General features: G+C 35.0%; 1 protein-coding gene across 1 annotated transcript in view; it reads right to left on the bottom strand.

The window, feature by feature from the left end:
* Positions 1-19,936, bottom strand: part of DHRS9 (dehydrogenase/reductase 9) — a 37,092-nt gene extending 17,156 nt beyond the window's left edge. Inside the window, exons 1-2 of the mRNA XM_072612236.1 lie at positions 19,763-19,936; positions 7,169-7,518 (exon numbers count right to left, since the gene is read on the bottom strand). Coding sequence (XP_072468337.1) covers positions 7,169-7,481 — 313 coding nt within the window. The 5' untranslated portion in view covers positions 7,482-7,518; positions 19,763-19,936. The remainder of the gene's footprint in view (positions 1-7,168; positions 7,519-19,762) is intronic.
* Between the last annotated feature and the right edge of the window lie 4,378 nt (positions 19,937-24,314).

Here is a 24,314-nt window from a genome sequence, read left to right as displayed (position 1 = left end):
GAGAAAATAAATGAAAGTAATGGAAAAGAATCATGAAAAAATCATGAAAAAAAAGAATCATGGGAAAAGGTATATAAAAATAACTCCCTAAAAAATAGAATTGGTCAAATGAAAAAGGCAGTACAAAGGTTCACCAAACAAAAGAATTTCTTAAAGTTGCTCTTACCTTATAAAAGATGAGATGCAAAGTCATGTACTCAGAAGGACACTGAACTAGGAGTCCAAAAATCTGAGTCTGAGTTTCAAAAGACTCAGGTGAAGACCCTTAAGAAAGTCAGTCATTAAGCATTTTTTAAGCACCTACTATGTGTCAGGCACTGTGCTAAAAGCTGGGAATACAAAAAAGGGGGAAAATTCCTGCCCTTAAGGAGCTCACATCCAAAAGGAGATACAGCATGTAAATACCTATAGGCATACAAGATGGTGTGGATTGTTTTTCAGTTGAATTGAACTAGTGGAAACTAATGATTCTATGAGATAGCAAGATACAATAAAACAAAATTTAAAAAGTAAAAGAAAAAATAGAAGAAAATGTGAAATTTCTCATTTGAAAATTAGATCTAGAAAAAATAGATCCATGAGAGATATAAGATATAAGATGTAAGAATTGCTAAACTATCTGAAAGTCACAATAAAAAAAGCTTGGACAATATCTTTCAAGAAATTATCAAAGAAAACTGCCTTGATATATTAGAATCAGAGAGCAAAATAGAATTTGAAAGAATCCACTGATCATTGCCTAAAAGAGATCCCAAAATGAAAACTCCCAGGAATATCATAGCCAAATTCCAGAGCTCACAGATCAGAGAGAATGTATTGCAAGCAACCAAAAAGAAACAGAATATCAAATATAATAGAACTATAGTTAGTATCACACAGAATTTGGCAACTTCCAAAGAACCTGAGGGATTGGAATATGACATACCAGAAGTCAAATGAGTTAGGATTATAACCAAGAATTACCTACTCAGTAAAATTGAATTTAACCTTTCTGGAGGAAAATGGACATTTAACAGAATAGAGGACTTTCAGGCATTTTTAATTAAAATACTGGAGCTGTATAAAAAATCTGACCTCCAAATACAAGACTCAAGGGAAATATAAAAAGGTAAAAGGGACACAAGAAATAGAAAACATAAGAAACTGAAAAAAGTTAAACTGTTTATATTTCTATATGGCAAGATAATATTTGTAACTCAACAACTTTATTACCATAAGAGCAATTAGAAGATAGAGTAGATAGTAGATCTACAATTGTATGTTATATTGATTATAGATCTACTACTATAGATAGTAGATAGAGACTGTAAATAAAAGGTGACTTTGATGGGATGATACCTCAAAAAACAAATAAAAAGGTGAGAAAAATTGCACTGGAAGAAGAAGGAGGTGAGGCACAGAGATGGAATGGGGTAAATTATCTCACAAAAAAGAGGCATGAATAAACTATTATAATGGAGGGGAAGATGGGAGGGGGGTTGGTGGGTAAAATTTAAACCTTATGTTCATCAAAATTGGCTTGAACACTGAATAATATACACAATCAGTTGGATATAGAAATCTATCTTATCCTGTAAGGAAGTAAAAAGGGAAGAGAGTCATAGAAGGGGGAAGGGGACTGATAAAGGAGAGGATGGTATATTGGGGAAGGTGGTGATCAGAAGTAAAACACTTGTGAGGAGAGAAAGGATGGGATGTAAGAGAGAATGGAGGATAAACAAATGCAAATAGCATGGAGGGAAATACAGCTAGTTATCATAACTATAAATGTGAATGAGATGAGCTCACCTATAAAACAGAAGTGGGTAACAGATTAGATTAAAAACTAGAATCCTGCAATATGTTTTTTACAAGAAACACATTTGAAGCAGAGAGATACACATGGGGTAAAGGTAAGAGGCTGGAGCAGAATCTATTGTGTGTCAACTGAAGCAAAGAAAGCAGCGGCAGCAATCATGATCTAGATCTAATTTAAAAAGATAAAGAAGGAAATTATATCTTGCTGAAAGTTACCATAAGCAATGAAGTTATATCAATACACACACACACCAAATGGTGTAGCATCCATATTTTTGAAAGAGAAGCTGAATGAGTTATAGGAGAAAATAGATAATAAAACTATATTAGGAGGGGACTCAGCTTTCCCTTCTAAGAACTAGATAAATCTAACAAAAAAAAAACCCCAAAAAGAAGGTCTAGATCTCTGGAAAAAATTGAATGTGAATAGAAAGGAATATACTTTTTTTTCAGCAGTACATGGCACTTATACAAAAATTGATCATGTATTAGAACATAAAAACCTCACAACCAAATGCAGAAAAGCATAAGTAGTAAATGCATCATTTTCAGATCAGAATGTAATAAAAATTAAATAATGGAAAATGCATTGAAAAAGAGATTAAAATTTTATTGGAAATTAAATAATCTAATCCTAAAAAAACTAGTGGGTCCAAGAACAAATCATAGAAATAATTGTGAATTTCGTTAAAGAAAATGGCAACAATGAGACAACATACCAAAATTTATGGGATGCAACCAAAACAGTACTTAGAGGAAATTATATATCTCTAATTGCTTACATCAACAAAATAGGGAAAAAAACAGATCAATGAAGTGGGCATTTAACAGCAACAACAAAAACAAAACTAGAAAAAAAACAAACTAAAAACTCCCAATTAAACAACAAATTGGAAATCCTGAAAAATCAAAGGAGAGATTAATAAATTGAAAATAAAAAAACTATTGAACTAATAAATAAAACTAGAAACTGGTTTTATGAAAAAACCAGTAGAATAGATAAACCATTGATAAATTTTATCTTAGAAAAAGAAAAAAGAAAACCAAATTCCTAGTATCAAAAATTAAAGGGGTGAACTCACCAATGAAAAGAAAATTAAGACAATTGTTAGGACCTATTTTGTCCAATTGTATGCCAATAAGTTTGTCAATCTAAATGAAATGGACAAATATCTACAAAAATATAAAGTTCCCAGATTAACAGAAGAAATAACACACTTAAATAACCCAATCTTATGAAAAGAAGTTGAACAAGCCATCAATGAACTTCCTAAGAAAAATTCCCCAGAACAAGTTAATTCTTCCACAAGTGAATTCTACCAAATTTTTAAAGAATAATTAATCCCAATACTACATAAAATATTTAGGAAAATGTGCAAAGAAGGAGTCCTACCAAATTCCTTTTATGACACAAATATGGTCCTGATAACCAGATCAGGAAGAGCCAAAATAGAGAAAGAAAATTAATAGGCCAATTTCCTTAGTGAATATTGGTGCAAAAATTTTAAATGAAATACTAGCAATTACAGCAATATATCACAAGAATAATACACTATGATCAGGTGGAATTTATACCAAGAATACCGGCCTGGTTCAATGTTAGGAGAACTATTAGCATAATTGACCATATCAATAACAAAACCAACAGAAGTCATCTGATTATCTCAATACATGCAGAAAAAATCGTTTGACAAAATATAGCACCCAATCCCATTAAAAACACTAGAAATCATAAGAAAAAATGGAGCTTACCTTAAAATAAGTCAAATTTATCTAAAACTATCAACAAGTGTTATCTGAAATGGGGATAATCTAGAAGCCTTCCCAATATAACCAGAAGTGAAGCAAAGATGCCCATTATCACCTCTATTATTTAATATTGTACTAGAATTGTTAGCTATGGCAATGAGAAGAAAAAGAAATGGAAGGAATTAGAATAGGCAATGAGGAAACAAAACTGTCACTCTTTGCAGATGATATAATAATACTTAAAAATAAGTATAATAATACTTAGAATGTCATAGAGAATCAGCTAAAAACTACTTAAAATTATTAACAGCTTTAGGAAAGTTGCAGGATACAAAATAAACCCACATAAATTATCAGCATTTGTATACATTACCAACAAAGCCCTGCAGCAAGAGGTAGAAAGAGAAATTCTATTTAAAATAACCATAGACAATATAAAAGTCTTAGGAGTCTACCTGCCAAGACAAACCCAGGAACTGTATGAACACAACTCTAAAACATTTTTCATACAAATTAAGTCAGATCTGAACAATTGAAAAAATATTAATTACTCACACATAAGCTGAGCCAATATTATAAAAATGACAATTCTACCTAAATCTATTTATTCAGTGTCATTCCAATAAAAATATCAAAAAATCATTTATAGAGCTAGAAGAAAATAATAACAAAATTCATCTGGAAGAACAAAAGTTCAAGAATATCAAGGGAATCAACGAAAAAAATTAAAAAGAAGGTGTGCAAACCATATCAGATCTCAAATTATATTATAAAGCAGTAATTATCAAAACAATCTGGCACTGGTTAAGAAACAGAGTTGTGGATCAGTGGAATAGATCAGGTACAAATTATATTTTAGTAAGTGACCATATTAATCTAGTGCATGAGAAACCCAAAGATTCAAACTTTTGGAACAAATAGGTACGGACCAAAATCTCACGTGGTATATCAAGATAAGGTCAAAATGGGCATATGATTTATACATAAAGGGTGATACCATGAGCAAATTAAGGAATAGTTTATCTGTCAGATTTATGAATAAGGGAAGAATTTAGGATCAAAGAAGATATAGAAAACATTAGAGAATGTAAAATAGATAATTTTGATCATAAAATTCAAAAATTTTCACATAAACAAAACCAAATGCAACCAAAATTATATGGAAAACAAAAAACTAGGGAAAAATTTTGCGACAAGTATCTTGATAAAGATTTTATTTCTCAAATACATAGACAATGGAGTCAAATTTATAAAAATACAAGTCATTTCCCAATTGATAAATGGTCAAAGGATATGAACGGGCAGTTTTCAGACAAAAAAACCAAAGCTATCTATAGGTATATGAAAAATGCTCTAAATCACTAATTAGAGAAATGCAAATTAAAGTAACTCTGAGGTACTACTTTATATCTATCAGAGTGGTTAATATGACAAAACAAAGAAAATGTTGAATGCTGAAGGGGATGTGAGAGAACTGGGACATTAATGCATTGTTTTGAACTGATCCAACTCTTCTGGAAAACAATTTGGAACTATGCCCAAAGGGCTGTGCATACCCTTTGATCCAGCAACACCACTGCCAGGTCTATATTCCAAAGACATCCAAAAAAAGGGAAAAGGACCCATCTCTCATCTTGCCATTTCACTGGCCATTCCCCATGTGTGCAATGCTCTCCTTTCTTAATGCTGTGTGTTAGATTAACTGATTTCCTCCACAACTCAACATAGTCTTATATCTTTTAGAATCTACTATCTGGTCCCCTCAGTTAGTGGTGCTTTCCCCTGTGAAATTACTGCGTATTTACTCAGCATATATTTTGTATGGGGGCAGTTATGTGGCACAATGGATAGAATGCCAGGCCTGGAGTCAGGAAGACTTGAGTTCAAATCCAACCTCAGACACTTACTAGCTGTGCAGCACTGGGAAAGTTACTTATATTTATTTGCCTGAGCTTCCTCATTTGTAAAATGAGCTGGAGAAGGAAATGGCAAACCATTTTAGTATCTTTGCCAAGAAAGTCCAAAATGGGATCACAAAGAGTCAGACTAGACTGATACAACTGAAAAACAATCCACACCATCTTGTATGCCCATAGGTATTTACATGCTGTATCTCCTTTTGGATGTGAGCTCCTTAAGGGCAGGAATTTCCCCCCTTTTTTGTATTCCCAGCTTTTAGCACAGTGCCTGACACATAGTAGGTGCTTAATAAATGCTTAAAGACTGACTTACTTAAGGGTCTTCACTTAAGTCTGTTGAAATTCAGACTCAGACTTTTAGACTCCTAGTTCAGTGTCCTTCTGAGTGCATGACTTTGCATCTCATCTTTTATAAAGTAGGAGCAAGGCTACACTCAAATACTCTGTTTGTCATGTCATAACATTCAAGAAAAAGTAATTGTGAGCTACTTGAGAACAGAGACTGTCTTTTGTAGCTTTTTGTATCCCTACCACCTAGCAATATGTCTGGCAAATAGTAGTCATTTAAGAAATACTTATTGACTGATCAACTGAGTTAAAAAATTAAAAAATCCATTTGTCCATGTGGATTATCTACATAATACAAAACATTTAAGTATTTCCAAAATCACTATAGAGATGTGAAACTTCTCTAAGCCTAAAAAAATCTCTGGACACTTAAAGCCCTAACTTTATGATAAATCAATGACAGAGAATCATAAAGAGTGATTGATTTTCTTAGAAAAAAAAGTGGTACCTGGGAATATTTAAAACTCCATTCAAGGCTTTAAAAACCATCTCACTTTCTAGAAAATAGCAGTTTTGGTAAAACTGGGTGACATATATGCATAACAGCGTTCCATTATATTTTTATCAGGCTTGGGATCAATGAAGCTCTAGAAAATCCAAAAGTTCCTGGTACTATCTCTCATGAATGCTCCATGTATTTAGATGAAGCTATGAACTTTGTGACTGATTTCCTGATTGGGGAGGTATTGAACTTCAAGATGACAGAATGAACACCACGTCCACAGTTCATTTTGGGGTAGAGTGTAAGGACCAGTCAGGAATTGTTTCCTATACTTACAAGACTGGTCATTGTCTTCCCTACGATTCTAAACTTGCTTAATAGAAGAAAGAATAATGTCAGGCAGATACATCATTTAGATAGAACAGTCCTGTTCTATCCAACCTGTGGCCTGCCAAAGGATTTTGGGAGACCCACCAAAAAATGTAGAGGAAAGCATCTTGTATCTTCGTCAATTTTTGTGGGCCACCAGAAAGCCTTTGGGAAGCCACAAGTTGTTCAGGTCTAGAAATTTAACTATATGTAGGGTAAGAGTTCTTCATCCAAGGTCCATAACTTTTTTTTTTTTTATTGAGAACTGTTAAGTTATCACTGTTTTCTTTTGTAATCCTATGCATTTTGTTTTATGTGTTCAGAAATACTATTCAGAGAAATAGTCTGTCCATAGCCTTCTCCAGACTGCCAAAGAAACCATCACACACACACACACACACACACACACACACAAGCTTAAAAACCACATTCTGGTGGGATAAACCAAAACAGATGGGTTACCAAAATAGGAATGCATATTTGAATGGTTAGCTAAAATGAAGGAACATTTAATTTGCTTAAAGTAATCCCCCATGTCACTCACCTTTTTGCCCAACCTCATCTTTCACCCACTGGGCTGTCCTTTTTACATTGTCTGGGTCTGTCACATCCAACAGCACAGTTTGAAGCCTTCCAGATGTTGCTGCCTTTAGAGCTCTGGATCCAGACTCCGTCAGACAAGCAGCAATCACATGAAATCCTTTTTCATCAAAAGTTCTTGCTGCTAAGTTTCCAAAGCCCGTGTCACACCCAGTGATGAAGATATACTTATCATTGATGTCAGCAATCCTTAGAAGTCCTTTGCAATTCCACAATAAACAGAATATGATTAGAAAGGCTAACATCCAGAGGATCATTTTTTTTCTTTCAGCCAACAGGGAGAGTCCTTTTCTTCTATAATAAAGGAAAAGTTTATATGCATTAAAGTTTGTTTGTTTTTAAGCAACTCAAAGTTCAGATAAAAAATCTGGCAAAGTAATGTTAGCCATTATGAAAAAAACTTTAAAAATTATTAAAAAAAAATTCTAAATATGTGTGCTTGTTGGTAGTTTGCATTGATAGTGTGGTATTTCAAATACTGAAAAGTACTTCCAGGGAAAGGCAGAATCCAACTGGAGACAAATGAGCATTGTCTGAATGATAAAAGTCAGTGAAAACTCTCATCAGTAAGTTGTACCTTGTCTGAGGGTCACTGTGGAAAAAATTGATAAGCTTTTCACAGGTCAGTCCTACTGATGGGGTTCATACAGAAACAAAATCCCAGAAGAAGAAAGTTGGGATGAGGAGAAAAGTAAATTAGTATTTCTGAGATCAAGGCCACAGATAATGGTCATTCAGATAGAGATATAGAATGAAATGTGACTCTACTGAGCTGTAACTTTATCTGGACAGGACAAAGGAAGTTAAAAAAATGTATGGTTATTAAAATATAATCTGTGTGTGTGTGTGTGTGTGTTGTGTGTGTGTTAGGGCAGAGTTTCAGGTAAGATAGTTTTAAACTAAAACAATGACCCAGACTTTTTTCCCTCAAAAATGCTTATATACCATAAAACCAAATTTAACAATGATAATCTTGATTGTTAATGGTCTGAACTCAACATCAAAATGAAAACAGAAGTCAATAAACTTTTGCATATAAAAATACTTTTAACATAGAGAGACATGTAGAGTTAAAGATTGGGATTGAAATGCATTTTGCTTTAGCTGAATACCACAGAAGTTGCAATCAAGATTTCAGTTAATGAAACAATAAAAAATATGTATTATTATGGGGAAAACTTAATTATGATTAAAGGTATCATAGAAATGGAAACAATATCAATAGTAAATATGTGTGTGTACACATTTACACACACATCAGATTGAAAAGTTATTACATTTAGGAAAACCTAATTAATATGCAAAAAATCTAGGTAGTAAGACAATAATTGTAGGAGAACTTAGTATTCCTTTCTGAAGAACTTGAGAGATCTAACAGAAAGTTAAACAAGAAACAAATTATCTATCTGAATAAAAAAGTAAAAGATAAACCTGAAAAACCTTGATGTTTACTCAGTAGGAATTTTACTCAGTAGGAATTTCAGAGTATGCACTTATTTTTCATGACCATAGATACCTTTACAAAACTTGATCACATTTTATGACATAAAAAAACTTTAAAATAAATACAGGCATGGATAAATAATAAATGCCCTTGATAGTGTATAACTGAATAAAACTTTAATTGATAAAGAAAATATGAATAAAACATGTTGTCCTGAATGGAGACTAAAGATATCCTAAATAATGTGTATATCAATAAATAATTCAAAGAAATAATAGCAAGTATAATTAAGATAATTGTAACATGCTAAAATTTGTAGACATAGAAAAATCAGTCTTCAAGAATAAGCATATTTCTGAAAAGAAATATTTAAAATGAGCAATAAAGAAGAGTAAAAAATTGAGCATACAATTTTTTTAGAATCTAGAAAAACAAGTAATCCCAAGTCAAACTTAAAAGAAGGAAATTTCAAAATTAGAAGAGAGCTAAGAAAATTGGACTCAGAATAACTGAATTACTAAATCAAAAACTTGTATGTTTTTTCCCCCAGAAAGACAAGTGGGTAGAAATAAAATGATCAGAATCTACTATATGCCTAATTGCCAATAAAACTGAAAACTCAAATGACATGGATGAATATCCATAAGACAAGAACATGTACACAATATAACTTTAGTAAGAATAATCAAGAAAATTATAAACTCCCACAGAAGAAATTCCTGAAGCATGCAATGATTAAGTTTGAAATTTATGAAATTATAAAGCTTTCTGAAGGTATAAAAATGCAATTTGCAGATATGAAAATGGAGTTAAAAAAGAGGAAATTATATGACTTGGGAAAATATTTTTGCCTTAAACATATCTTTATGATTAAAAAATCTTTATGACTGAAAGCCGTAATGTATTAGATAAATGGTCAGAGGATAAAAATACAGTTTTCAAAAAGAAGAAACACAAACTATCAACAACCATTTGAAAAAAAGATTAAAAATTATAAGTAACTAGAAAAATTATTTAACACAACTATGAGGCATCATGGAAGACCAGTCAAAGATGGAAAGGTGATGGGAAAATTCAGTGTTGGAGGAATCAGGAAGTCAGATTAATTCTCTATTGGTGGAGCTATGAACTGATCTGACTATTTTAGAAAACAATTTGGAGTTAGGTAAGAAAATCCACTAACTTGTTCATGCTCAAAGACCTAGTTATTTAGGGTCAAAGAAAGCAAGAAATGGGTTTATGAATTAAAAAAGATACATAAGCAATACTGTTTGCAATGAGAGTGAAATGAATCAAGTATGTGACAGCTGGAGAACAGCTAGATAAATTGTAGAATACAAGTATAATGGAATACTGTGACTCCAAAAGGGATGAAGATCAGTAATTCAGAGAAACGTGGGAAGGCTTCTTTGAAGTGATGCCAAGTGAAGAAAGTAGCACTAAAAAACAACACATGCAATGACTATACTAATGTAAATAAAGACGTCTGAAACTCAGAACTCAAATTAGGTCAAGTGAAGTATAATGTACAACTCAGGGCAAATGTTTGAATAATGATAACAAGCCTAATAATGATAACAAGCCTAATAATGATAACAAGTGAAATTTACTTCCTTTCTGCTACATGATAAACTACAAGCTAGTTATTCAGTCAAAAAAGCATTTATTAAGTGCCTATACTAGCATTGTGTTAAGCCCTGGGGATAAAAATCAAGCAAAGAGTCCTTGCCCTCAAGAAGTTCAGAGTTTAATGGCAAAAACAACATGCAAACAACTATGTACAGGCAAGCTATGTACAATTGGAAAAAATCAACAGAAGGAAGGTAGGCACTCACATGAGGGGACTCAGGAAAGGCTTTGTGTAGAAGATGGGACTTTAGCTCGGACTTGAAGGGAGCCAGGAGATGGAGATGAGGAAGGAGAGGATTGCATGTATAGAGAATAGTCAGTGAAAAAATAACAGAGTTGGGAGATGGAGTGATATGTACAATCCCACTTCTCCTGTTTTGGAAGAGTGTATTTTGGGGAGGTGGTTTTTGTTATTTATGGATTTGTGGGTATGTCTTCTGTTCATATCTTATCAATTAAAACTTTAAAAATAAGAAGAAATGAAAATGTTTCAAAATAAGTAATGGGATGTTACTTAAAAGTTGGGGATGTGTAAGAAGAGGAACAATGACCTTTTTTAAGCTTCTGGGGAAGTAGATAATCATGAAGTAGTGACACGTTAGATAAGCTGGACCTAGAAAAATTTGAGAAGTGAATTAGCATTCCTAGCTCTTCTTCTCACTTTCTTCTTCTATTTTAATCAGGTGTTCCCTTCTCTACCTAGTGGCCTTATGATGCCCCCTAATTGTGCTGGTAACCCATCTTGAACGTGCTTTCCAGGTCACAGCAAATTGGACTGCTCAAGTACCTTCCAAGAACAGATATCCTGTTCTTTGGTCATGTTGCTCCCTCACCCCAAGAAAGGAAAGGCTGCCCTTTATCTCCTCCATTTGTTGAATTCTTACTTCTCTTTGAAAGTCCAACTCAAATTTCGGTCTCACCAAACGTGCCCACCTCACAGGGAGGCTGCAAGACCAAATGAGATAATGTTTGTAAGGGGTTTAGCCTAGTACCTGGCACAGAGTAGGTACTTAACAAATGCTTATTCTCTATTACTCTCTCTGCTACTTGCCAAGTCCCTTGTCAAGAATGACCTTTCTTCACACAGTATTTTACTTGAAACTTTATAATAATCTAGTAATGTTTCATATATTAAGACAGGAACAAAGATGACTTCTAAGACCCCTTTCAGCTCTAATATTCTGTGATTCTAAAATTGGAAATCATAGAATCTTAGCATTAGAACAGATCTCAGGTCATCCAGAAAAAGAAGCCTCTTTATAATATACCTAACAAATGTTATTGTGAGATGTATGAATTCTACAGATCTAGGAGCAGGGAAAGTTGACACTCTAGTGACCCCAGTCTATACAAAGTGGTATATTAAGTTGGTAATATAAAATAGGTCTCTGTGGTAAAGCACAGATTTTTTTTTTAAATCTCTCTCTGGACTTAGATAAAAATACTTTTTTTGTTGTTGTAGAAACAAACCTTTTTTTTGTGTTTCATGCTCTTGTTAGTCTGTGCGCTTGCAGGGAATCTTTGGAAGAAAGAAAAACAAACCAGAAAGGACCTTCCTAGTTTTTTTCCCCCTAAATGGGAGAATGAGCCAGAAATATTTTTGGAGAGACACATAGAGAATTATATCTTCTTTTATCCTATTGAATGACAGTTTATTAGATTTAACCCAGTGCCTGCCAAGATCTTTTGTGATCCTAATTCTGTCACAGGGCCCAACCACACATTCCTGATATGCTTCACCAAAACTCTTCTGCTGAGCTGACATTGAACTATTTCTCTTCTTTTTTATAATTAATTTGTTTTCAGTTTTTAACAATCTCCATAAATTTTGAATTTTCTCCCCCTGTCTCCCCACAATGGCATCAAACCTATATGGGTTCTACACATACATTCTTATTAAACACATTTTCACATTAGTCATGTTACACAGAAGAATTAAAATGAATGGGAGAAAGCATGAGAAAAACCAAACCAAAACAAAACATAACAAAAGAGAAAATTGTGTGCTTCATTTTGCGTTCCCACTCTATAGTTCTTTCTCTGGATGTGAATGGCATTTTGCATCATGAGTCCTTTGGAAATATTTTAGGCCCTTGCATTGCTGTGAAGAGCTAAGTTTATCAGATACAGTCCTTGCACACTATGGCTCTTAAAGTGTATAATGTTCTCCTGGTTCTGCTCCCTTCACTCAGCATTGGTTCATAGAAATCTTTCCAGGTTTCTCTGAAGTCCACTTCATCATTTCTTATAGCCCAGTAGTATTCCACTACATTCATATACCACAACTTGTTCAACCATTCCCCAATTGATGGGCATCCCCTCGATTTCCAGTTTTTGACCATCGCAAAAAGAGCTGCTGTAAATATTCTTGTACGTGTGGGTCATTTTCCCACTTTTATGATCTTTTTGGGATACAGCCCTAGAAGTCGTATTGCAGGATCAAAGGATATGAGAATTAGGTCTTGCTCTGTTTTGCTTGATTATGCATATTCATTACTAGGACTGGAAGGTAGGAGTAGGAGAAAATAATTGTCAACTGAGGACATTAAAATTTAATTAAAAAGATGAAATTATTCTTGGGCTTTGTGTTTGGAGAGATGAGCTGACACCTAGATTACATATAGCTCATGCTTCATAAATATTGCAAAATTGGATTGAATTAATGCAGGCAACGTTTTTCCTGTTTTTCAGATGAGTTCTGAGTCATAAAAAGGTGGAGAGTGACTTGTTCACTGCTATGTAGTTAGAATATCACAGTGTTTTACAGGAGGGAGAGATGCACAAGAGAGAGAGGAAAATAATGCCAGAAGACAAGAGAGAATGAAAACATTGAATCAAGGCTAAAAAGATTTATAGTCTTAGTATACATACCACTGGGCCACTTACTAAAGAATGTGAAAAACTCTGAGAAAGACAATTCCCCCCTTTATTTGCCATATAGAATGTATGCTGCTGATTACTTGTTAGCATCTACAGATATTCACATCAACTTCTGCTTATTTTAATCATTCTTTGCTCTTTTTGCTACTCACTCATTGCTTTGTTTCCATGTATTTAAAAGAAAATGAAAAACTGCTCCTGCTATCTCATTGTCCCTCCTGAATATACTAAGAATTAGGGAACTCTTCCTTTCTAGAAAGCACTTTAGTTCTCTTGGCTTTGATTTTTATATTATTAACTTGAAACTTACAAAGAGTGCATTTCCCTAGTACAAATTTTCTTTGAGAAGCATCAAATCACACTGGTAAGCATTTAAACAACCTTGGTTTACTGCTACCAGCTTATCTGATCAAGGAGACTTGATTCTCATCTGAGTTGGATCAGTAGCTAAACTATCTACCAGACGATACCCAATGTGCAATTTTGAGTAAGAAGTAGTCATCATATGTGACTGACTATATATGGAAGAGGATGTTTCTTGCTAACTAGCCCTTAAGAAACAAACCTTCTATAATTTTTTTTTTATTTTTCATTTTTTAACACAGTTCATATCACATAACACAATTCCAACTTTTGGTCAGGTGATATTTCTTTTAGAGCATTTACAATATAGACCACAAATGGATTTTTTTTAACATTAACCAATTGACACAAATAATTATGTATGCTAATTTCATAAGCACTTGACCTAATTTTCTCCACACTGTTACTAAGAATTAAAAGATCCTAACTTATTGTTGTTGGTCTAAAGTCCTAAGCCTAATAGCTTAATTTTAGACTTGACTTCAGATGTTTCCCTACCAACAATTTATAATTTAGTAGATCTAGCATTAAAATGACAAACCTTTGGTTATAGGAAATTGCCACTAAGAGTAAGGACATTGCAGGGAAACAATATCTCCCCAACTTCATGTCAGTTTCAGGCAGGAGTAGATTGCCAATTTGCATTCAGTGAGACTCACCTAGAGTCTGCCAGGTGTCAGTGGAGAAACTGAGTCAGGAGAATCCTACCTCAGCCCAGGCTGAACAGCCACTCTCCCACTCTTCCCATGAGATCACCTTTTTCAGTTTATACCAGCATCTCACAGGCTTACTGGCATCATGGATTAGAGGCTCAGACCACCTTTCTTACTATCTATACCTGAAGTTAGACTCAGAAGAACAGTCATTTAATAGTCCCATAGCATCTTAAAATAGCAAGTTCCAATACCCAGGTTGCAGATATGACTATAATTTTACATTGGTTAAGGAACATTTTTTGAAGCAAGTCTTACATGCCTTTCTGTACCTGTTCTATAGAGTTCCTGCTTAAATAACAATCATAAAATCAAATTTGCCATTAAAACTCTAACTTTTCCACCAATGCCAAATTTGACCTGAAGTTACCTGCCTCTAGGAGACTTAGCCTAAAATTCATTTCCTCAAACTAAAGATGTCTCTGATTTAGTCTCAGTAATTAATTCAGTGAATTGTTTTAATACTAATTGCTTTTATATCACTTTGTAATATGTCCAGTTTTTCTCCCCATCTCTCCTGTCCCCCACCCACTAATACCTTGCATTCTGATTACCCTTTTCTTCAATGAGCCCTCCCTTCTATCACACCCCACCCTTCCTTTATTCCCATGTTCTGTCTTTTCTTGTAGGGTGAGACAAATTTCTATACCCCATTACCTGTGTTTCTTATTTCCTGGTTATATGCAATAATAATTCTCAACATTTGTTTCTAATACTCTGAATTCCACCTTCTTTCCCTCCCTCCCTTCTTCCGCATCCCCACTGAGAAGGCAAGCAATTCAATAAAGGCTATATATGTGTCATTTTGCAAAAGACTTCTATAATAATCATGTTGCATAATACTAACTATATTTCTCTCTATCCTACTTTATCCCCCCTTATTTTTTTGTTCCCTCATTTGATCTTGTCCCTTCCCAAAAGTGTTTATTTCTAGTTACTACCTTCTCCATTTGCCCTCCCTTCTATCATTCCCCTCACTCCACTTGTCACCTCCTCCCCTGCTTTCCTGTAGTATAAGATAGATTTTCATACCAAATTTAGTGAACATGTTATTCCCACCTTAAGCCATATGTGAGGAGAGTAGCTTCACTTTTCCTCTCTCACCTTCTCCCTTTTTCCTCCATTGAACAAGATTTTTCTTTATCTCTTTTATGAGTTGTAGCCTGCCCCATTCCATTTCTCCCTTTCTCCTCCCAGTATTTTCCTTCCTCACCCCTTAATTTTTATTTATATATATATATATATATATATATATATATATATATATATATATATATATATATATATATATATATATATATATATATATATATATATATATATTGTGGATATCATCTCTTCTGATTCAACACAGCCTGTACTCTCTGTCTATATATGTGTGTATGTGTGTGTGTGTGTGTGTGTACAATCCCTCCACCTACCCAAATACTGAGAAAAGTCTCAAGAATTATAAATATTTTCTTTACACGTAGGAATGTAAACAGTTCAGCTTCAGAAAGTCTTTTATGATTTCTCTTTCCTGTTTATCTTTTCAAGCTTCTCTTGATTCCTGTGTTTGAAAGTCAAATTTTCTACACAGTTCTGGTCTTTTGAACATGAATGCTTCAAAGTCCTCTATATCATTGAATGACCATTTATTCCCTTGAAGTACTATACTCAGTTTTGCTGGATAGGTGATTCTTGGTTTTAATCTCAGTTCCTTTGATGTCTGGAATATCCTACTCTAAGCCCTTCAATCCCTTAATGTTGAAGCTGCCAGATCCTGTGCTATGCTGATTGTATTTCCACAATACTCGAATTGTTTCTTTCTAGCTGCTTGCAATATTTTCTCCTTGACCTGGGAACACTGAAATTTGGCCACAATATTCCTAGGAATTTCTCTTTTTGGGTCTCTTTCAGGAGGTGATCTGTGGATTCTTTCAATATTTATTTTGCCCTCTGGTTCTAGAATATCAGGACAGTTTTCACTGATAATTTCATGGCAGATAACGTCTAGGTTCTTTTTTTGATCATGCCTTTCAGGTAGTCCCATAATTTTCAAATTGTCTCTCCTGGATCTATTTTCCAGGTCAGTTGTTTTTCCAATGAGATGTTTCACATTATCTTCCACTTTTTCAAACTTTTGGTTTTGTTTTCTAACTGCTTGGTTTATCTCATAGTCATTCATTTCTCTGAACTCAATTCTCTCTTTCAGAGAACCATTTTGTTCAGTGAACTTTTGAACCTTCTCCTCCAATTGGCTAATTCTGCTTTTTAATGCATTTTTTTGGTTCTCCTTTAGCAAGCTGCTAACTCACTTTTCAAGCCCTTCTGTTGCCTGGGCCCAATTTAAGTTCCCTTTGGAGGCCCTGGAGGCAAGGGTCTTAACTTCCTGTGATAGTAAGCCTTGTTCTTCCTCATCCAAAAGGATGGGAGGAGAAACCTGTTCACCAAGAAAGTAATCTTCTATGATTTTATTTTTTTTCCCTGTTTTGGGCATTTTCCCAGCCAGTTACTTGACTTCTGAATCCTTTGTCAAGAGATTAGACTCAACTGCTCAGTTACCCTGGGCTTTGGGTAGGGGCTAGTTGTCATTCAGGGCTGGGGTTTAGATCAGCTGCTTTAAGCTGAGCTGCCCTATCAATGGTTAAGTGCCTTGCCCAAGGTCACACAGTTAGCTGAGTGTCAAGTGTCTGAGGTGAGATTTAAACTCAAGTCTTCCTGACTCCTGCACTGGTGCTCTATCCACTGCACCACCTAGCTGCCTCTATTATAAACTTACTATATTGACTAAAAGGGAATGATGGTGGACTGGAGGACTAGAACAAGAAAAAATGTTAACACACATAAATTAGCAGCAAACAAATTTTCTTTTTTCTACTTATAGTAGGCATCCAAATGGTCATCCGTAACTGAGGCAATATCTTATATCCTTTGATATCAGTATACACTTCTTCCTTTACACAAAAACATATTTTTCTGGCTTTTATATCATTAAGTGATCCTTATGAAAAGGACCTCAGGAAGATAGTGTACTTTATATATAATCTAGAGAAAAGAGATCAAATTGCCTAGAAAAAGATCCTTTGTGCTGATCACAATAAATTTTAGATTACATAAATGCTTCACATCATGAATTAGAGCTTTCTGAAAGTAGAATGAACTAGGTAGCAGCTTCTCCCATATTATAGAGTCCTCAAGTAGCCCTATGACCATGTGCCTGCCAAACTCAACTCTTCTAGCTACTTTTCCTTTCACTGTAATTTATATTAATATCCCATAATCATAATTTCTAATATTCTCATATATTTACTTTGACATGATTTTATGACTGTTTATTACTTAAGTTATTGTCTATACATCCATCTATCTATTCATTCATTAAACAAATGTTCACTGAGTGCCCACTGTGGGCAAAGGCACTGTTGCTGTTCAGTTGTTTCCATCATGTCTAACTCTTTCTGACTCCCTTTAGGGTTTTCTTGGCAAAGTTACTGCAATGTTTTCCCATTTCCTTCTCCAGTTCATTTTCCATATGAGTAAAGTAAGGTAAATAGGGTTCAATGACTTGCCCAGGGTCACACAACTAGTCGGTATCTAAGACCAGATTTGAATTCAGGTCTTCCTGACTCCAGGCCCTGCACTATATCCACTGTGCCACCTCTTTTCTGTGAGAGATACAAAGATGTAAAACAACAATAATAACAAAAACCAGACCCTGCCCTCAAGGATCTTACAGTCTAGTAGTGAGGATAAGACATGCATATATCTATATTAAGAGAAACAATGCAATATTTTATAAAATGAAAGATCACTTTTGTCTGGAATGATCAAAGAAGACTTCAAATCATAGAATTCTAGAATTTCAGAGATGGAAGGAACCTTAGATATCACTTAATCTAACCCCCTTATTTTATAGAAGGGACCCAGAGAAATTAAGTGTCTTGCCCACATTCACACTACAAATTAGTGTCCTCTTCGTGGAGAAAATGGTCATCTTCAATACAATAGTTGTATTTTAAAGAACTATTGAAGAAAACGGTGGTCGTTTTTAAAAATTTCAAGCAGAATCTCTGAATAAAAGTTCCAAATAACACAAGGTTACATATTTTGGATGTCTTAACTATCATGGTTTCAGGTTTATGATAAATCTTTGGGTATGAAGAAAATTAATGTTATGTGAATATAGGCTGTCTTCCAAAATTAAGATCTGTTTCCTTTCTACTACAAACATCCTTAAGCAAGAAAAAGGCACCTGAACTCATGAGAACTTCAGCATGATGAAGAAGCTTCCAAGTTAGGGTTCTTTTTAAAATTTCCTCTGCCACTGGTTTGAAATATGTGAAAGAATGATAGATATTAATCTTCTCAGGCCTCAAGTTTTGTTTGACAAGTAAAGGTCAATTTTAAAAATTCAAATAAAGGATTAAATATCATTTCCGTATGTATCTTTCCTGCTAGTCAATTTAAAGCTGTTTGTACAACCACATGATATTTTTTTCTAATATTTTCTCTAAACTCTTCTAAATGTTCATAAAAATATCAGAAAGTGAATATAGTAGAGATATAAACTAACTGTTCCATAAATCATAGGGTTCTACAGAATGTTCAAATGATTCAGAAACTGAAACCGCAAGACTTCAGCAAGAAACTCATTCTCCCCAGCCCTGTATCATTCTGGTCAGTAAAATGGAAAACAATTCTCATCCTAACCAAGCTTTCACATGTGGAAGACATGTGACTTGGCATCTTCCAGCTCTGTAGACCAACTGCTGATAAAAGTGGAGTGAATGCAATGAAATGAGCAGTAAAAAGCTGAGGCAAGTTTATTGCTTTCATCTCATCTTCAAGACCCTGATATCCATTAGCAGCCATTCCATACATCCCTTATATTCTAGAAAGCATTTGTGACCTCTAGCTCCTTTTGTTTTCTCCCTTCCCCCTTATTTTTGCCCATCTTCCTGTGCCCAGTTTGACATCTCAAAGTTAGTTTGTGTGTTCTACCAGTAGAAAAGCCAGATCTTCAGCTACATTGGTGTTGTTTAGGCATTTCCATTTTGTGTTATTTCAGTGAGCCAATGACCTGGGTACCTCACTCTATGCCAAGGTTGATTTTTATTTGTTTTCATTTTCTCATCTATTGTGAAATACCTAGCTGCTGCCAGGTGAGTTCTGCCAGTGTAAACAAATAAAAGTAAAACATTTATGAATATAGTATGTTCTGTAACTACAAACAGAATCTTGGTTATAATGAATACAATAGTCAATATTTTGGGTACAGGCTGAGCTAGAGTGCTTCCTTTGCATACTCAGCTGCATCAGAATTGTCCATAGACTCCACAAAATGGCTCTTCCAGATACAACATACTATATACTATTTCATCAATTACATCACTAATTGATGGCAACTTAACAGATATTCTTAATTTTTTTCCAAAGGAAAGAAGGAGACTGAAGAAAATTTCAAGGAGTGTTTTGAAAAAACTGAAGTAATAGGGTGGAAACATCACCCTCAGTTGTTAATAATTACCTGATCTCAAGATGAGTGGACTAGCAGAAACTAGTTATTCTTTGGCTAACTCCAGGCTTCTTCTGACCAGAAAAGGAAGGAAAGGCTGGGCCACAGAAATCAAATGTTGCAGCTCTCTGGGATGAAGTGGAAGTGGCCAAGGCTGCTCAGAGCAGGGTGTCTGAGCTGCTTCTGAAGCTTCAGGTCTGCTCTTTTATTCATGAGTCATATTGATTGCGACACTCACTGATGACTCAACCAACTATTTCTTTGATGGGTGAAGGAATTCAATTAACCATGGGCTGTATGTCACTTACAAGAATGATATTTTTACATTTATTTTTAGAATTTCTAAGAGATGACCTAAAAAAAATGCCTCAATGGCATTCTAAATCAGGAATTCATATTATGCATGTTTTTAGACTTCTTTCTCTTTCTCAGTTTACTCACATTTGGGGCCCTTCATCATTAATTTTGCTGAATAAAGTGAAAAATGTAAATACTCCTTATAAAGCTTAGCTAATATCATCATCATCATCATTATGTAGAAAAGGTGATCAATAATGATGCTTTTATGCTTTTAAAATGCATTTTAATTTATTTTGAATTTTTTATGTCTTTTAAAAATGTTTATTAAAGTAGGCAGATGAAAAAAATTGGTTCAAGATGCAATTTTGGGTTCTTGGTGACCTTTAATAGTCTATTCTCTCCCTTAGGTTTCAGGATAGGGACGGAAGGAGTCCCAAGACAACTCACTGAAGGAATCCCTGAAATTTTCTGAAGGGTCTTTTTGACTGAGACATGACCCTGAGAAAACCCAGAAGAGAATGACATATTAGAAAGGAGGGGGAACTCTCAGATTCTCTGCCACTAGACACTACTCCATGTGAGAAGCTTGGACAGACACTGACCTCTAAAGGGATAGGAGTGAAATGAGGTTCCCTGGGGCCCTGCCCTCCCATTTGTGTTAATTACAAAACACCTACAAACTTTATAGTGCTTTCCCTACAAGTCCCTTGCATTTATTTAGTTCTTTATACACTTCTCCAGTTTCTTGTAACTCTTAGTTCTTTTACAAATTGTTTTTTTTTAAATTACTCATCACTGATTAGTTTGGATATAATACGTTCTTCTAATTCTTGATAGAAAAATCCACCTTGCTTTCTGTCGTCTGCCTTGATCAATTTCCTAAAGATATTAGGTAAAAAATAATCAAGGTGGCACTTATATCTGGTATCAGAGTCTTGTAGCCAGAGACTTGTAAGATCACATACTCTAACCCCTTCCTATTATAGATGAGAAAACTGAGGCTTAGACTAACCTGTCTAAGGTCACTCAGTGATAGAGCCAGACTGAGATTCTGGGCCCCTTGATATCTTGGTCAGCGTTCTTTTCAGACTGTTACATTTACTAGGTGTAATTTTAGCCATGACACAAAGACCCTCATTCCCCTAATAATCCCCTACTTGCTCTATGTTGCCTGCCTGAAATTCTTTAAAAGTTAATAAAACTTCATTCCACAAAATAGAGAAGAAGCTTAATATGCGAATACCATGGTGGAAAGAAGTTACTGACAATTCACTCTAAGTAAATGTCCAACTCTAGGTTCCTTTCTGCAGTAGGATTTGATAGGGGTCAGGGTGGAGAAATCTTGAAACCAACCAGTACCTGAAATGGAATGGAGGTGGGAGGTGGGGATAAAGGTGGATGGAGAGAGATGAGAAGGGCCTGAGGGGTGTGTTTTGGAAGGAGGAATGGAAAGAAGCCCAGCATGCCAAAAATAAACATTGCCTATTTCAGTTTTACTGTTCTCTAACCCTATCTCTAAACTTAATTCTGTTTCTAACTCTACCTCTTATCTTGCATATAAAATCCTGGTATAAATTATTCATAAACAGATATCTTCTGTGGGGCTTCAAATATTAGGGGTATGACCAAATCAAATTCTTATCTATGCAGTACAACACTGCCTATTCAATCATCTTTATTTTCCTTTCTGAACTATTCTTAATATTTGTTCAAATAATTGAATTGATTCTAACCATCCTTAACCAGACTGAAACCAGTAGTGACCTTTGTCCTATAATCTTCACACCTCCATGGACATGAAGTTCTTAATATATATCTTCAAGATTTCTTATTATTGAGGCATTATTTTGTATGAAATTACCTTCCCGTATTTGATTTTTGGTCAAGAGGAAATGGCAGTAGTAGCAGCAGTAGCCTCAAATAACAAAAAAGACCACCTGGACCTATGACTCTCACTGGAACTCCCAAGGGGGGAACCGCCCTCCACCAATGATGTTCTGCACTTTCTCTGAAACTTATTTGTCATAGGGACTTGCCTAGAGCACCGAGACTTGCCCAGTGACTTGACTCGTGTCACAAGACTAGATTGTAGGTGTCAAGGTGTTCACCCTAGATCTTCTTATCTTTAAGGGTATCTCTATACTCACTATACTGAATTTCCTCTCTAGCAAAGTTGTTTAGTCATTCTTCAGTCATGTCTGGCTCTTTGTAATCCCATTTGGAGTTTTCTTGGCAAAGATGCTGGAGTGCTTTACCATTTCCTTCTTCAGCTTTACAGATGAGGAAACTGAAGCAAACAGGGTTAAATTACTTGCCCAGGGTCATAAAATTAAATTAGTAAGTGCCCGAGGCCAGATTTAAACTCAGGTAGACACTCTAGGCAGTGTCAGTTAGCTGCCCCTAACAAAAATACAGAGCCACTAAACATATATCTAGGTAGATGGAGATACATTTTTTTTTCTTTTTAAATCTGCTAACATCAAGATGTAGAGTGGTTGGTTTTTCTAGATGCAGGAAAATACAAAGGACTCTAATAAAAATAAGACAGAAACCCAACTCATAATTATTCAGAAAAACAAAACAAAACAAACCACTTAGGTACTGACAAGAGACAATGATTTAGCCTTCTAAAAATATTAAGAACTTGGAAAATGGGATTGTAATTACATGGTAGTAGCATCTGGTAGTTTTCTAAATTTTTAATGACAAAAAACTCCTAAAGATCTTTGTGGTCCTTTTTTTCCTCCATAGACACTACCTTGTTTCTACATTTTCCTCTACTGCCCTGGAGAGTTTTTCACACTTTTTCTGAAGTGAAAATTGAGGTAGTATCAAAGCCACAATAAGGGTGAGGCAATCTGAGCCTTGCTTCAGGGCACCAAATTTGGAGAATGACTACAGCTGGGCCCTTCTACAGCACAGAAACAACAGTGCACACAAGAACAATTTCATAAAACAGGAAGCTACCAGATGTCAGCTTTGTTTTCTCATTTTGGCCTCACAAGCACCCTGTGAGTTATAGACTACATTATACTCATTTTACAGATAAGGCAATGGAGGCTCACAGAAAAAGTGTCATGCCTTTGGCCCCATGGTCAATAATTTTGAGGTGGGATTTGAATCCAAGTCTCCCAAACCTAAGTCCATCACTTAATCCAGTATACCACACTGACTTTCTAACTGGTTGTGTAAAGTTATTCATAGTAACTATAGATTGACTTTTCTTACAAAATTATAACTTGACCATTTTCACAGGGTTGAACCATTAACTCTCTAAAATGATTAGGGGTGTTTTGTGATAACCTTTGGGCTGGATCTATGATTTCTAACCACTATCAAGGTCATATTTCCCTATATGCTTCCCATGCCCGCCTGTAAGTCTCTTGCTTCCAGTATAAGAGTAACCTATATGTCCTTGGGTCCCTTTACTTGGTTTTATTTTTCTTCTTTCTTCCTGTGAAATGTTAGCCACTTTGTACAAGCATTCTAACAAATCTTTTGTGTGATTATATACCTGGCCTTTTTCACAATGCAGCAGCTTTGTTACTGTTTGGACTCTTCTTGGACATTATTAATGTAAGATGAAGTCAGACAAATGTTTCAAATCTGAATTAGAACTTCATGAGGTTCCCAAGAGGGAATGGTTTGTTTTCATGACTGAGTCTTGTGTATCATTGACGATTTCTTTGTATAGAGGCTTTTTCTTCCCATTCAGGGTACACAAGTAATCCCCTTAAATTAACTAAATATATTAAAAGCTAATCCCTTCAAAAGGTGGGGCTTATGGTAGGATGACATGGGAGATGCGCAGGAAAAGGTAGCTGGTACTTGAGAAAACATGAGAGCTTTGGGTGTGTCTGGAGAATCAATAAAAAGCAGCTGTGTAATTTCCCTGCAGAACTAACTCCATGAGCTGTGTTCCGCTGCGGTTTGCAAGTAAACATGACCTAGTGAACAATAACAGAAGAGGGAGAAGGTGAGAGGAATGGGGAAAAGGAGAAGAGGAAATAACTTTCTTCATAGAGTCTTTTTCAGTTTGACCATTAGGAGATCACCAACGATGTCCTAATTGCCGGGCCTGATGGTCTTTTCTGCAGTATTTGATACTGTGACTCACCCCCTCTTTCTTACTAATCTGGTTCTCTAACTATGCTGTTATGTTGCTACCGAAAGTAAATATGATGGGGCTACCTCTCTTCATGTCAGCATTCTCCAACCCCACCCTTCACATGGCACGATTCTGTTTTGTGATCTTACCTTTCGA

This window comes from Notamacropus eugenii, chromosome 5, assembly GCF_028372415.1.
Source record: "Notamacropus eugenii isolate mMacEug1 chromosome 5, mMacEug1.pri_v2, whole genome shotgun sequence".
In the NCBI taxonomy this organism is placed as follows: domain Eukaryota; kingdom Metazoa; phylum Chordata; class Mammalia; order Diprotodontia; family Macropodidae; genus Notamacropus; species Notamacropus eugenii.
The sequence above is the reverse complement of the archived record's forward strand: the minus strand, read 5'-3'. Positions and strand labels throughout refer to the sequence as shown.